The sequence below is a fragment of the Rhinopithecus roxellana genome, chromosome 14 (assembly GCF_007565055.1).
Source record: "Rhinopithecus roxellana isolate Shanxi Qingling chromosome 14, ASM756505v1, whole genome shotgun sequence".
Classification (NCBI taxonomy): domain Eukaryota; kingdom Metazoa; phylum Chordata; class Mammalia; order Primates; family Cercopithecidae; genus Rhinopithecus; species Rhinopithecus roxellana.
This window is the reverse complement of record NC_044562.1, coordinates 42744456-42759811: the sequence shown is the minus strand read 5'-3', so window position 1 is coordinate 42759811 and position 15356 is coordinate 42744456. Positions and strand designations below refer to the sequence as shown.

General features: G+C 39.1%; 1 protein-coding gene across 6 annotated transcripts in view; it reads left to right on the top strand.

Annotated features, from left to right (window-relative positions):
* Positions 1-15356, top strand: part of MYO1B (myosin IB) — a 185279-nt gene that overhangs the window by 112025 nt on the left and 57898 nt on the right. For all 6 annotated transcript variants that reach the window (XM_010379774.2, XM_010379768.2, XM_010379771.2 and 3 more), the window contains 4 exons: positions 9443-9541; positions 10962-11065; positions 12695-12842; positions 13121-13239. In XM_010379774.2, the coding sequence (XP_010378076.1) occupies positions 9443-9541; positions 10962-11065; positions 12695-12842; positions 13121-13239 (470 nt within the window). The remainder of the gene's footprint in view (positions 1-9442; positions 9542-10961; positions 11066-12694; positions 12843-13120; positions 13240-15356) is intronic.

The window sequence follows — 15356 nt, the reverse complement described above, 5'->3', positions numbered from 1 at the left end:
ATATATCTTCATGGATGGATTTCATATGGTGTTTGTTACCGTTTGTTCCCACAGTGAAATTATATTGAAATTTGTGGTAGTGGGAACACCCTGGTATTTAAGAGTATCCTTTGCTTTGGAGAGAAAAGGAATATATTAGTGGTAAGAGCAGGAAATTTCATCCTGTATAGAGAACTGACTCATAGGTGGTCATTGGGAGCTGCTGCCTTCTGGCAGAAGGGAGTTTAAAGCAATGGATAAACCATCTTGTGTTCTCTCCAAACTAAAGAAGCTAAAAGTTAGCTTCTTGTAGCGTAGAAAAGAAGACAAAATTTGCCATTTTGTAGGAAGTATATTTTGCCTCCTTTTCTAGCAGCTGCCTAGTGGAAGCATAGATTGTCATTGGCAAAAACTCTTACCTTGAAAAAGGCACAATATCCCTTGAGCCAATTGTGTACCCAGAAAGTGGAAAGGAAAAGAAAACCCAGTAACTTCTCTCTCTTTTTGTAAAAGAGACAAATTAAGTCTGGAACTCACTTGAAAACTACATATCCCTAAGGTTAGTGTCTTTAAGAGAGGTATTAAAATAGAAGATGGCAAAACATTTGCTTCAATAGAGAAGATAAAATATAGAAACACATACAAATGTTTAGGTAATGTAAAATGATACTTCTACTTTGTTAAGGTTTGTTGGTCTGATAATATTTATGTTTTTGTATTTGGGGATTTTACATCTGGTGTTATGAACTGGAAGCTTTTGGAAACCAATTTTTAAAATTAATATCACAGGCATTTGGTGGCAGTTTAGACAGTGGAGAACATATGGTACAAGTTGCAAGGGATTCTATCTTCTAAAAGAAGAATAGCACAGAGAAATATACGCTGTGAAGAAACTGTTATTTCAGATGTGCATATACCTGAGCGAACTATGGACAAGAGAGGTTGTCTTGTTCACATTACCATGTCAAGAGCCTAGTGTAATACCTGACACAGTAGGTGTGTAAGTGCATATAAAGGCAGGCTCTTTTTTCCTTGTCCATTATTTGGGGCATACCCATGAGCCTACTTTTGCAACTCTTGTTGGTTTATCATGTGGTTTCCAGTGTCTAAACAAAAGACAGCAGATTACTTCATTCTCTGTGCCTCCATTTCTTCGCTTTGAAATGAGAATAACTATAGGACCGATTGCATAGGTTGTCTTGAGGTATAGATTACGTATTAGTATCTAAAGCACTTGTAATAGTGCCTGGTACATAGTGAACACTCAATAAATATTTGCTTTTTTCAGTATAGTTAGTTGTTTATTGTCTCTAGCCTTTCATCAAATACATGCTCTATAAGGACAGAGCTTTAGTCTGGTTCATTACTGAATGACCAGCAACTAAAATAGTGTCGAACATAGGCTGGGTACCATGGCTCACGCCTGTAATCCCAGCACTTTGGGAGGCCAAGGCAGGCAGATCACAAGGTCATGAGTTCGAGACCAGCCTGACCAACATGGTGAAACCCCGACTCTACTAAAAATACAAAAATTAGCTGTACGTGGCGGCACGTGCCTGTAATCCCAGCCACTCAGGAGGCTGAGAAAGGAGAATCGCTTGAACTTGGGAGGTGGAGGTTGCAGTGAGCCGAGATTGCACCACTGCACTCCAGCCTGGGTGACAGAGCAAGACTCCGTCTCAAAAAAAAAAAAAAACAGTATTGAGCACCTTATATATATTTGTTGGATGAATTAATGATCACAGAAGTAATTATGTACAGTTGAGAGTTTTTTTGAGAAATAAAGCTTCTGCTTTATTAGAAAATTTTGTCTGAATATTCTGTGCTAATCATTTAAAAATACTTCTAAATAAATACTTTTCCTAAATCTCAGAAAGGCAAACAAAATTATTGGTAGTCAGACTTCTCCTGGTACTGACTTTGTTCAACTTGAAAAAAAAAATTCTGCTAATTATGAAGGGAGGCAAATGCTGTGATTGGTCTGTGTTCCTGTTATTCTTGCTGTACTGCCTAACAACCCCTGCCCCCTACAACCTCAAACTTAGAGTACAACAAGTTTGGGTGTTTCACAGTATTACAACTAGGTTTGGAGAGGAAAGTAACATCCTGGCAACCAGTGTTCTAAGAGGTTGAGGAGGAATCCTGAAGTAGTCTGGGAAAGCATATGGCGTGCCACTTCTGCTGTATTCTGTGTAGTCACAGTGGGCACCAGCTTGCACAGTTTCAGGGGCAGAGACACAGATCATACCTCTCAACAGAAAGTGTGTCAAACAATTTGTAATCATTTTATTTTAGACAGCCACTGTCTGATAGATTGTTTTCAGAAATAGCACAATAATTTCTCACCCTGTGTCCACATCCTTGATGAGTCCCCTCTCTCATTTACTCAAGGCTTGGCTGGGAGATGTATTTTGATCAATGGAACAATTAGCAAATACAGCACAACCAGATACTTGAGGATTGTTGATGTATTGGAGTTTCTCCTCTCTTGCTGATCTTGGGAATTTACTATCACCATCATGTGAATGAGCCTGGGTTAGTCTGCTGGATGAGGAGAGACACATGGAATGAACTGCTAGACATAGGAGTGAGGACGTCTTAGCCTAGACGGCTGCCAGCAGACAACCAACCTGTGAGCAAGCCCAACAGAGATGAGCCAAGTTGGCTCAGGCCGGAAATATCCAGCTGACACTCATGATCATTAGCTAATAAATGGTATTGTTTTGAGCTGCTGAGTTTTGGGTGATTTGTTATGCAGCAAAAACTAATCAATACAGGGGTGTGATTGATAATATATCCTTTCCCTCACCCAGTTTGGAAGCACTTGTCAAATAGGCACAAGAATCAAGCTGGAGAAGAAGTGGCTTTATTACTGTTAAAGGCAAGGTTGAGGAAAGTGTCTTTTGGTTTATCACCCAAGTAGGTGTGTTAGTAGTCCTTTGGCACTTTGGTAGTGAGGCAGTGATTGACAATATTAAGCAACTGCTGGCCTCTCCTCGTGTGCATTGCCCCATCTGTCTTTTAGCATTGAGCAGTAGAGCCAGATGTGTGCACAGTGTGGGGAACCCAGAGAACTAAGTCCTCTGTGCATGGCCCTTTCTTCTGCAAACCTCACTGCTCGGCAAAGTCTTTTTTCTTGTCCTGGGGAGGAGTGAGTAAGGGGCCAGCAGGCTGGGGGAGTTATTCTAAGGAGATCCTTCCACATGGAAACGTAAAGCAAAAGGTAACGGCCACCCTTCTCACAATGGAGATGGAGGATGGAACAGATTACTCTGGATTGTGTTGTTTTTTCGCATTTCTTTTGAATTTATGACACAATTGGCTTATACCTTTATGTGCTGTCTATCTTGTGGCACATTGTTTAATCTGTGTGTGTGCTGCATTCATGCCATTTTGTATGGAACGTGATTTTACTGTTTTAAATTGTTTGAGATTTACAGCTTTGGCTTTCCTTTTATGTCATATATTTGATTTTATTGATGGAAAGTCATCAGTAAAAGGCATGAAACTGCCTGTTAGAACACTTCCTAAAGGAAACTCTGATCAGTTTTCTGGGACTATATATACTGAGGTGAAATAGAAGACTCCCTGTCTATGGGTCAGTTCTCAGTAGCGAGTGGATATTCCTTAATAAAGTGTCTGTTTTTAATCTGCCTTTTTAGGGTCACAAATCAAAAACTTAAGTCAATACATTGCCTAATTTCTAATACATACAAGGCCATACAAGGCTGAGCTTTTTTTTTTTTTTTTTTGAGTTTTGAGTTTTAAAGCTCCTGAAGAAGACAGAAATAGTCAATCATTGTTTGTGAAGTATCTGTAGCAATACAACTGAAATACTGAAATTTCAAAAGAGCAGTGCTGTGACTTCGTAATGGGTGCCTTTATATGAAAGTAGATGCTTTCCCTTTATCTCAGTTTTACTTTCTTGTTCTTTTTACAAAATATGTTTGTCATGAAAAAAGACTATTTATCATGAAATGAGACTATATACAAATATTGAAGAAGCCAGGTGTTGAAATATATCTAAATTAACCTCAGATTAATTAATTAATTCATTAATCTGTGTTTATTAGGGTAGTAAATCAAGATAGTAAAGACCAGATATTTCATTACTTTTATTTCAGGATTGGGTCTAGAATTTTAGATTCAGATACATTCATGAACAAATTTTCAATTATTAGATAAACATTAAATTTGCATCAGAAAACAATCTGTTGTGAAAATACATATATTCTATATGTATATAACAAAATCCTAATAAAAAACAGTAATTATGTATATAATAAGCTACGTTTTTCTTAGTGCTTTAGAGCCCAAGGTAATTTTTCCTGTACAAACACTGGAAACCCTTTCAGAACTTGAATGCAATAGGTCTAGCTATCTTTAATGCTGATTTTATAACTTCAGGATACTGACTTTTGAGTGAAAACTTTGAAGTTGATTTCTTAAAATGCTGCGAAGTGCGGTGGAAGTAGGGGAAGAATTGTAATATCATGGCATGCCAGATGCTTTAGATCCCTCAAAGCAAACCTGCAAATTTAGAGAATCATGTGAGACCACGGCTGTCTGTATCGCTTCTCGGCCTTTTGGCTAAGATCAAGTGTGGAGACCACGGCTGTCGGAGCCCTGAGGTCGATGTTCATACCTTTTTTCGTTTACTATAGTATACATACAAAGTGAATGAATGATTTGTAAGAAGATGTTTGCCCCATTTTTTTAATCTTTAAAATTTGTCATGAGTGACCCTTCCTAGTTGTCAATCTTGAGGGTTATTTTTCAGAAAAAGTATAGAATAGATTTTAGAATATATATCCCAATAAATAAGTAAACATAAGTTCATAATCAGAATTTTCTGCTGAAACGACCATCTGTTATGCCCATTTCTTCACTAGTAGTTTGGTACCTTTTTCTTCGGGAGTGATTAAGACAAGAGGAAAAAGGTAGATAAATTATAGTTACTTAGATCATGGTTACATGCTTGTTGTTTAATGTATCCTTTTGCTTTACTGAGGAGGCATAAATTCACTGAAAGAACCTAAATGCCGCTGAGATGCTTTTTTCATAATATTCATCTTGGAGCAACTGGAGAGGAGGCACGGGGTCTCTGTAGGCCATCAGTTTGAGTGATAGTCTTTCAATCAGTCTTTCATTGTCTTTCTCACCTTCACAAGACAAAGCTGATTTTTTTTCATAATTAGCCTTAATCAAGAATTTGGACCACTTCTTTTTCCAGGAGAGGAGAGTATACATAAAATAATGAAGCTTTTATCATACTATCTAACCCTTTCTCTGTTGCATCCCAAAGTATGTAATGTGATTTTTTTTTTCTTCTCAACCAATACATGTCTTTTTATTTATTTGTCTGTTAAAAAAAGCTTCATCCTCCAGCAGGTACAGTCTTAGACTATTTCTTTCACACCTTGTGCCTTGGGGAGGCTGTCTCTGACATGCACAGGCACTCTATCTATTGTGGACTAGCTGGTAATGAGTCGAACTAGGAAAGCCCCTACATGACGGCCAGGCTCCGTGTTGATAGTCAGGCAGCGGCAGTGCAGTAGGGTAGGGGGGCAGGTTCTGATTCGTTGTTTCTTTGTCCCTGCCCCCTTAACTTCCCCGTTAGAGTGGCTTAATATGTTTATCTCTTTCCTTAAAATAGAAATTTATGCTAAATTTAATATAAACTTAAACTCGTGTCTTGTGAGGAGGATGTAGCTGCATTAGAATATCTAGAATATCTCTTCTGTACTGAATGTCCAGTGTCTAATAATAACTCTTCTTTACTAAATGTTGCTAGCAGAGGCTCAACTGGTGGTGGTAGAAGTACACCTAAGGCAGAAGAGAAGGCTGTGCAAAAGTTCTGCTTTGACTTAATTCGGGGGCACATTTAAGTAAATTAAAATAGTCAGGTGGTGAATCCCTATAGTGAATTGAATTTATGTTCTCTACTTTGAGTAATTATTTGGTATGGCTTCAAGCTGTTAGATTATGTTGGTGCATGCACATTTAGGGGAAGAAAACCAATAAGGAATGGTCTTAAGCATGAGTAAATTGTTTGGGGGCAAACATTTTCCCTGATTACTTTTCTACCTGGAAGCTTGTGACTTACGAGAAAAGTCATAAAGAAACTGAAATTGGAGGCTCTAGAGTAATAGAGTAAGCATTTTAAGTGGTAAAACCTTCAGCTGCTTTGTAATAAAAGATTCCTCATCTTGTGATTGAGTTGCTTAGGTGAATTCATGTATTTATACAAAGTACAGCATTTCCAAGTGTTTAAGGACATAGCCTTTTTTTTTTTTTTTGGCTGGAAAATTGTAAAGACTGTAAGCATGATCCCTAGTCACCTAGAGCTTTGAATTCTGGCTCTATTGCTTTTACCAAGACTGGGATGCGAGCCTCATTTTCTTGTATGTAAAATAGGGATTATAAAACCAACCTCAGGGAAGGTGTTAAGGGTTGAATATGATAGTATCATGTTTCACATTTGAATTTGAGAGTAATCACTGATGATTTCAGTGTGCACAGTTCACGAAATACATTTGGCCAGCATTCCTTTTCACATCGCACACAAGTGAGTATTATTCTTTAACTTGGTAGTTGTTATCTGCTGACTCTTACAGCCATTGCCATTTCTGCACTCTGCAATGTCTATGAGCATTTATTCAAAAGGTGTCAAACACTAGACTGGCCAGTGTGTTGCTGTTGCACAGTGTAGTGTTGTCATGGGCTTTTTGAAGGTGTTATTTCATGTCTTGACCTACTACAGTTTGCTTTTGTAATGTGATTGTGGTTTTTTGTTTGTTTGTTTGTTTGTTTGTTTGAGACAGTCTCGCTCTGTCCCCCAGGCTGGAGTGCAGTGACGCAATCTCGGCTCACTGAAAGCTCTGCCTCCTGGGTTCACGCCATTCTCCTGCCTCAGCCTCCCAAGTAGCTGGGACTACAGGTGCCCGCCACTGCACCCGGCTAATTTTTTGTATTGTTAGTAGAGACAGAGACAGGGTATTACTGTGTTAGCCAGGGTGGTCTCGATCTCCTGACCTTGTAATCTGCCTGCCTCGGCCTCCCGAAGTGCTGCGATTACAGGCGTGAGGCACCGCGCCCAGCCCCCCTGTAATGTGATTATGGAAGTGCTGCTAAACAATCGCTTGTCATCATTATAAGGTGCCACTGTAAGGTGAGAGGATAGCAGCTCACCTCGTCCTGACTCACAAAGGCCTTGGCATCTCACTGTGAAGAGAGCTGCTGCTGTTGGTTTGGGTGGCAAGAGCAGCCAGGAACACGTGTGACTTTTGTAGGCCAAGTGGAAGGTCAGCATGTGTCCAGCTGGTGCCAGGCTTCTTCCCAAATCGCTGGCACATAGTGCGTTAGCAGTAGATGACCTGTTTGAAAAAATTTGTGCATGAATGGATGAAGTCAAATGTAGCGTTTATATTTTTTATGTAATCAAGCCACTTTCTTCTAAACTGGAGGAATTTCCTATAAAAATTAGCTTTTCAATGAAGAATGTGCCCATGCCCTGTGGGTTTTTTCTTCTGAAACTGTTACAGGATCGCACAGAAGCTCAGTCACATGATAAGTAAAATCGTACTACATCTTTAACATTATGTATTTAGTCTGACTTCTGCTTTGCACGTCAGTTTTTACATATTAATTGACTGAAACATTCCATTGTTTTTTTTTGTTTGTTTGTTTGTTTGTTTTTTTTTTTGAGGCGGAGTCTCGCTCTGTCGCCCGGACTGGAGTGCAGTGGCCAGATCTCAGCTCACTGCAAGCTCCGCCTCCCGAGTTTACGCCATTCTCCTGCCTCAGCCTCCCGAGTAGCTGGGACTACAGGCGCCCGCCACTTCGCCCGGCTAGTTTTTGTATTTTTAGTAGAGACGGGGTTTCACTGTGTTAGCCAGGATGGTCTCGATCTCCTGACCTCGTGATCCGCCCGTCTCGGCCTCCCAAAGTGCTGGGATTACAGGCTTGAGCCACCGCGCCCGGCCCATTCCATTGTTTAGAGATGGTAATTATTACACAATCCTTTTTTTCCCTAAGTTATATCCCACTGGTACTTTTCAACCTTTGGGGTTTTTTTGTTTTGTTTTCATGTTTTCTAAATATGAAGGCTTCATTATTTTCCATCTATGATTTAAAGACACTGGCAGTCTTCCAAGCCATATGAGAGCTGGAGAACATGAAAAATCTGCAGCATCCTGCACCTAATAATTTTTGTACTTACATATTTTTGTTCTTTTTCATTTGGCTTAATTTTTTATGCTTTCTTACGCTGCATCTCTTTATTCTTACAATCTTATGTATTTGGAGCACCCTAGGACTTCTCATTCATCAAATATATACCCTTTCACTCTACCTAAACTCCTCCGTAAATGCTGGTGTAGGTTCCAGAAATACAAATTAAAAAGTTGAATGATCGTTCCTAGATTAAATGGCACATCGTTCTCTCCCTTACCAAGCATTTTTCGTGATGTTTTAGATTGCAGCCTGATTGGGGGACGTCAAATTTGTGTGTTCTCTAGAATTAGTGCTCAATGATGACATTACTAATTTGGAATTTTGTAGTTGAAGTTTGCCTTTGCCCACAGCCTTTTGTATCACTAGTCAGTGATAAGCAGGGCTCCAGGCAAGAATATCTCTTCCATTGTACTTTGCCTCGTGCTGTATACTGCCATAGTGAATTCCTTTCTCGTCCCTCCCTTCCTTACCCCTTCCCCATTTGAAAATTTGGTAAAACCTCAGATTTATGGGTTGAAAATTATCTGGGGTCAGTGAAAATATAATATCAAATGACACCAAATCAATGAGAACCATCTTTCTCTAAGACTTCAAGATATCCACAAACTCTGCTTTGCATCTCCCAGGTAGTGGGCCATGTGGGTGCAAGAGTCCTGATTTCAGATCCTAGTTCCACAGGTTGCTAGCTGAGTTATGTAAACTCCTGAACTATCAGTGTTTTTCAGCTGTAGAATGATACCTTATAAAATGGTTGCGAGGATTCAGTGGGATACTTTCTGTAAAGCAGTTAGCACATAATAAGATCTCAAAGTGTTAACTAATTTTTTATTATAATTACTAGGTAGACTCATAATTGAATGGCTGTATTTCATTGCTTACATTTGTAATGTTACATTTTCAGGAATTTAATGTCATAAAAATCAAGAGCGTTATTAAAATAAAAATAATATTATCTTTAATCAATGTGTTGAATGTAACTTATTTATATATTCATTATTTAAAAAGAATGTGACCTGTGTAGGATTTTCATTATGTGAAAATGAAACTCAAGGTGATTTTCATTAGAGTTGTGCTTCTTCCTGAAGGTAGAACTGAAAATATAGCTTCCTTTATTATTTCATTCTATTAATGCAGAATAGAAAGTGAAAAAGAAAGTGAGAAGGAAAAAAAGCATGGTGGATTTGAAGGTGAAACAAATGCCATACTATGATTTAACTCTTCTCTTTAGATCTTTTAGAGAAATCTCGGGTTGTTAAACAGCCAAGAGGTGAAAGAAACTTCCATGTGTTCTATCAACTGCTCTCTGGTGCCTCTGAAGAGCTCCTCAGTAAGTCTCTATTTCTGTGTTGTTGTTGTTGTTGTTGTTGTTGTTGTTGTTGTTGTTGTTGTTGTTGGAGCTGGGAGTCTCACTATGTTGCCCAGGCAGATCTCTAATCCCTGAGCTCAAGTGATCCTCCTGCCTTGGCCTCCCGGAGTGCTAGGATTACAGGCCTCGTGCCTGAATGTTTCTGTGTTTTAATTTTCAGTGTCACAGCACTTTCTGAAGCATTCTCTTTAAAACATACTCCATATGCTTTGCCCCTTCCTTCTCAAGAATTTTCCATGATTCTAGTTGAAGTGAAGAACATGGTGTGTTTGCTTCTACCACACCCCAGGGTATGTGTAATATTCCTGTACCTCACCAGATACTGTGCCATACATCTCTGATGTGTTGAGGACTTTGCAGATGATTCTGTCGACACAAGTGGGATTTCAGCAGCTAGAACTACCTCAGTCTGGACTTCACCAAAGCCGATTAGTAGGGCAGGGACTGATCATACATTTAAAATATAAAATGGAAGAATATATTTTTTCTCTTTGGGGAGAGAAAATTATCAGCGTTCTAATTAAATGAGTACAATTATATAAAAACAAATTGTTAGGCGAATATTTAAAAATAGTGGAGAATACATTTTGCAGTTGATACAAGAGATAAAAATCTGGCCTTTGGAATTTTAGAGAATTAGCATAATACCACAAAGATACTATCTAATAGCCAATAGCTAAATGATGAAAAGTAGTGAACAAATAGTTCAAACAAGAAGAGCTATGAAAAGTCAATACCGCTTAGGAAAAGTCGTCTTCACTAATAATCAACAAATGCAAATTAAAAACAGCCCTGAAGTATCTACTATGCGTATATTAGCAAAAGGTATTAAGGATCAAGCTAGCAGAGTTGTCACTGATCTGCTTGGAGCTTGTGGTATACTGATCTGCTTAGAGCTGTGGGTGCTACTTCAAAGCGAGGACCTCTTACAATTAGAGGCTGCCATCCAGTCACACCACTTTTTGGACTATAGTCCAACAAAATAATTCAAATGAATCCAAAAAACAATTGGTATGAAGACATTTATCACTGCCCTATATTTATTATTATAAACTAGAGAGAACCCAAATATCCAATGGTGAAGGAATCACCAGGCAGACATCATATGTTATAATGAAATAATGCATTGAAGATATTTTTTATGATAAAAACTCGAAAGAGACTTATCTAGATAAGTGTAAAACAAAGTGTGCTATCACAGTGATAAAAGTCATTTTAAGAATATGCCGTTAACTGATATTTGGGTATAATTTTTGTTCTTTTGATTCAGTACTTAATCCCAAAGCCATTTTACCGATGTGAACAAGATATCAAAGGGAATGAGATATTAAAGATTGGATTTATTGAAGCAACTTAACAACTTGTGTCTTTGATTCAATAGATAAACTTAAGCTTGAGAGGGATTTCAGCAGATACAACTACCTGAGTCTGGATTCGGCCAAAGTGAATGGAGTGGATGATGCAGCAAATTTTAGAACTGTGCGGGTAAGATGTAGTGCTTTCATCAGGCTTTAAACTGCATGCCACTGCTTTGCTCAGCGGGAGCTGGTACCAATTCTGAGTTTTCTTTAAAGTGTAGCTCATTCTCCCTGAGGTTTTAGAATTATACAAGAATTCTATTTTTGTTACTTTGATTTTTTTACTGGCTCAAAAATCACACAAGATTGTGAAGGCCATGCTTTTATTAGAGCGTGTGATTTTACCATTTATCATAAGGAGCTTTCTTATTATATTATCCTGGGGTTTGACTCCTTTAAGGTTATTTTTAAATTCCAAATTTTTTTATGGCAAAAGTTAATTTCCAACTGCCTTTGGATCATGTTAAATCAAAACTATTTTTGAGACAGAAAAAAATCTCATTTTTATACAGTTTTAGAAACTCATATATAAACCAGAGCGTTTAGCATTCCACATTCATTAGAAAAGATGATTTTAAATAACACTATACTCTGTTTTCTGTCTTAATGTGTGATACACTTGACATGATATGGTAACTGGGATTTACTTGCAAATGAGACAGCTGTGGTGATGGGGCAAGGGGAGAGTGGGATGAATTATAGATAAAACAAAATTGGCATCCGTTAATTGTTGAGGGTGAGTGAAAGGACATGTGGGTTTTTTCCCTGCTCTCTCTGCTTTTGTATATGTTTGACAACAATAACAAAACTTGCATTACTCCCATTGCTATGTAGCCTAGCCATTTTTAAAAAGCCATTTTTAAAAAGAAAGTATCTCTTAGAGTATGTCATTTTAGAAAACTATATAAACATCTTCTTATGGAAGCAATAGTCTGTTGATCCCTGGACATGATTTTGTTTAAACCTTGAGTCCAAGACCGGTTTTAGAACCACTTTGCTTGGCACGTAGTTAGCACTCCGTAAAAATTTATGAATGAATGTATATCTGGGCTGCACTTACCTTGCAAACACAGTTTTTGATATGTAAAATGATGAGAGCTTTCTTTGTTGGAGTTGTGCAATGTTTGTTTCAGTAGCAAACTCTTGTAGGGGCGCGGTGGCTCAGCCTGTCATCCACACTTTGGAGGCGAACGGTGATCCGAGTCAGGAGATCGGACATCCTGGCTAATACGTGAAACCCGTCTCTACTAAAAAAAAAAAAATAAAAAAAAACCGGGGAGAGCTGGTTCTGTGTCCTATACTCGGGAGGCTGAGACAGGAGTGGCGTAACGGGAGCGGCTTGCGTGAGCTAGAGCGGCCACTGCACTCAGCCTAGAGGCCGTCTCAAAAACAAAAAAAAAAAAAAAAAAAAAAAAAAAAAAAAAAAAAAAAAAACTCAGTGTAAAAAAAACAACATAGATACGAACTGAGCTGCTGTGGTTGAAGTGGAGGTGGACACCCAAGGCTCTGCTCTCATCCCCCTGTTTCTTCTGTCTTCTTCTTTACATGCCCCCCCAACCCCCGCCACAGCACCAGAGGTCCCCCAGGGTTCCTTGAATCACAGTTGGAATGCACTGAATTCGATACAGCTTTGTCTTTTATGGGGTTTTTTCCCCCAGAAATAAATCTGTAATATGATTCATTTTAAAAAAGAAAAGAACAGAAAAGAAAAGAACTACGGGAAAAAAAATAGTTGCTTTTTTTTTTCTCTCCCCAGAATGCCATGCAGATTGTGGGCTTTATGGATCATGAAGCTGAGTCTGTCTTGGCGGTCGTGGCAGCGGTGTTGAAACTGGGGAACATTGAGTTCAAGCCTGAATCTCGAGTGAATGGTCTAGATGAAAGCAAAATCAAAGATAAAAATGGTACATCCGCGGAGAATCAACTTTGTTTAGGAAACTTGCTTTGAACTTCTGCCCAGTTTTTAATGTAGAAAGTAAAACTTGTGCTTTGCATTGGTGTGAGAAAGCTTTCTAATGAAACTGAGCAGAAATAGAATTGTAGCTAAGCTTTGTTTTTTGATGTATACGTTTTATACTGATCTGTTTGATTATGATTTAGAAAGAACATCCTAAGCCTTCAAAATTATTACTAGCAGCACGTGTACAGTCACTTTTTGTGTCCATCCCCCACCTTCCCACAGAGTTAAAAGAAATTTGTGAATTGACCGGCATTGATCAATCAGTTCTAGAACGAGCATTCAGTTTCCGAACAGTTGAAGCCAAACAGGAGAAAGTTTCAACTACACTGAATGTGGCTCAGGTGGGTGAAACATAATGTACAGAAGAAAGTTTCTTAAAAGTCTGTGCTATTTTCATATAAGTATAAAGAAAGATTTTAGTTTACAAGCTAAATTGAGATTGTTATCTCAATCATTGTACTATATTCTAGGCATTGGCAACAGAGCAGTAAACTAAACAGATAAGGAACCCTGCCCTCATGGAGCTTAAAATTCTGGTAGAGGGAATTAGATAATAATCAGTAGAAGTAAGAAATAAGTGCTGTAGCAAACTAGGTAAGATCAGTGAGCTCCCTGGGCCAGGGAAGGAGACTCGAAGTGAGGTGGGAGATGACTGGAGGGTTTTGAGCAGAACAGTGGCATGACTGCCTTGTATTTCAAAGGGTCACTCTGGCTGTGATGTGGAGAGCAGAGGGTCAGGGAAAAAGGAGTGAAAGCGAGGGACCTTCAAGGAGATGTGCACTAAGCCAGAGAAGATGGTGGCTTGAACCAGGTAGTTGCAGTGGAGTCAGTGAGAAGTGGTCACATTGTGGATGTTATTTGAGGGTAGAGGCAATAGGACTTGCTGGTGCTAGCTGGTTTAAGAGAAAGAGAACAATCAAGGGTGATTTAATGTTTTGGCCTAAGCAACTGGAAACATGGAGTTGTCATTTACTGATTTGGAGAAGACAGTTTTGTGGTCAAGTGGCCAAATTGGCCTCCCTGCCTTACTTCTTGAACCCCCTCTACCCTTGATATTGGGACCAGTGAAGTCGTTAGTCTTTCTAAGACACAAATCTGAGCTGCTGCCTTCTCTCCTTTTGCTTCAGGTTAAGTGAGTGGGTGTTTGGATGGTTGCATGCCTGTGTACATACATGTATACCCAGGCAGCTTCTGCAGTCCCTTTCACTAAAACCCTTTGTGCTGTGGCTTACACATTTTCCCACCAGTCAATGACTCAGACTAGAATTCAATTACTAACTTAGGACTTCCACTCAGGCCCACTTTGTCCAACTGTATTCTTGTTGTCTCATCCTCCTTATAACTATCCATAAAGCCTCCATTAATAGTAGGGTGGAGCCAGGCTTTTGTTCTCTGTTGCTGAACCAGCCTTTCCTACTATAATGCAAGAATGCCTTTGTGTTCTTAGCTTTCAACATTGATATCTTATTTTAGGTGAGTAATTTTGGCTGTGGCAAATACCATAACTTTATATATATGGAAATTTGGTTTGTAGCAATCCTTTCCTAGCTATAGCCTTTGCCTGTCCTTCCTCGTAAGTTACTGCTTTTGCTGTCATATCTGTCCAGGTCATCCTCACTAATTCACAGTCGGATACGGAGTAGCTTACTTAATTAAGAAAACGCTGCTGAGAGCCTGTACAGCACAAGCCCACACACATAGGCCATGGGTAGGGAAGTAAGGGATTAGGGAAGACCTCATGGAGACAATCAAAGGATTTAGATGTGTAAAGTATGGCTGAAAGGGCATATCAAAAAGAAAACATTGAGAAAAGCCAGATTTGAGAACCTGGATTGATCAGGCTTGGCTACAGCTGTAGCTATGTGAAGGGATTCAGGGCAATGTGGCTGGAAAGGTGAAGTCTGCAGCCAGAGTGGCAAATCTGCGACAGTAGTTCTTAAATTTGAACGTGCATCAAAATCACCTGGTGGACTGACTAAACACGATTTGCAGACCTCACCCCCAGTGTTTGATTCAGTGGATCTGGGATAGGACTGAGGAATTTGCGTTTCTAATAAATTCAAAAGTGACACTGCTGCTGCTGCTGCTGCTGCTGGTCCAGGATCACATTTTGAGAGCCACCGAGTTTGGACATTTTCGGTAGCCAGAGTGGGAATTGTTAAGTCTGTAAGGAAGCCATGAAAAAGCCTGTATTGTTTAGGAAGGCCCTTTAGGAATATTTATATTTTGGATCTTTTTAAAATTGTGTGTTTTACTCTTGCTTTTTAAATCATCCTTTATGGGAACCAGGCCCAGGTACCTCTGACTTTCTAAGCTTATTTTAGGCACCTTACATCACTGAAGAAGACTTCCACGTTTTCTTAACCTTTGGCATAAAAGAATTTGGCTAGAGATCCTCAGCTATTCGGCTCCTTAGTCAACTGGGTGTTTTGTTTTGTTTTGTTTTGTTTTGTTTTGT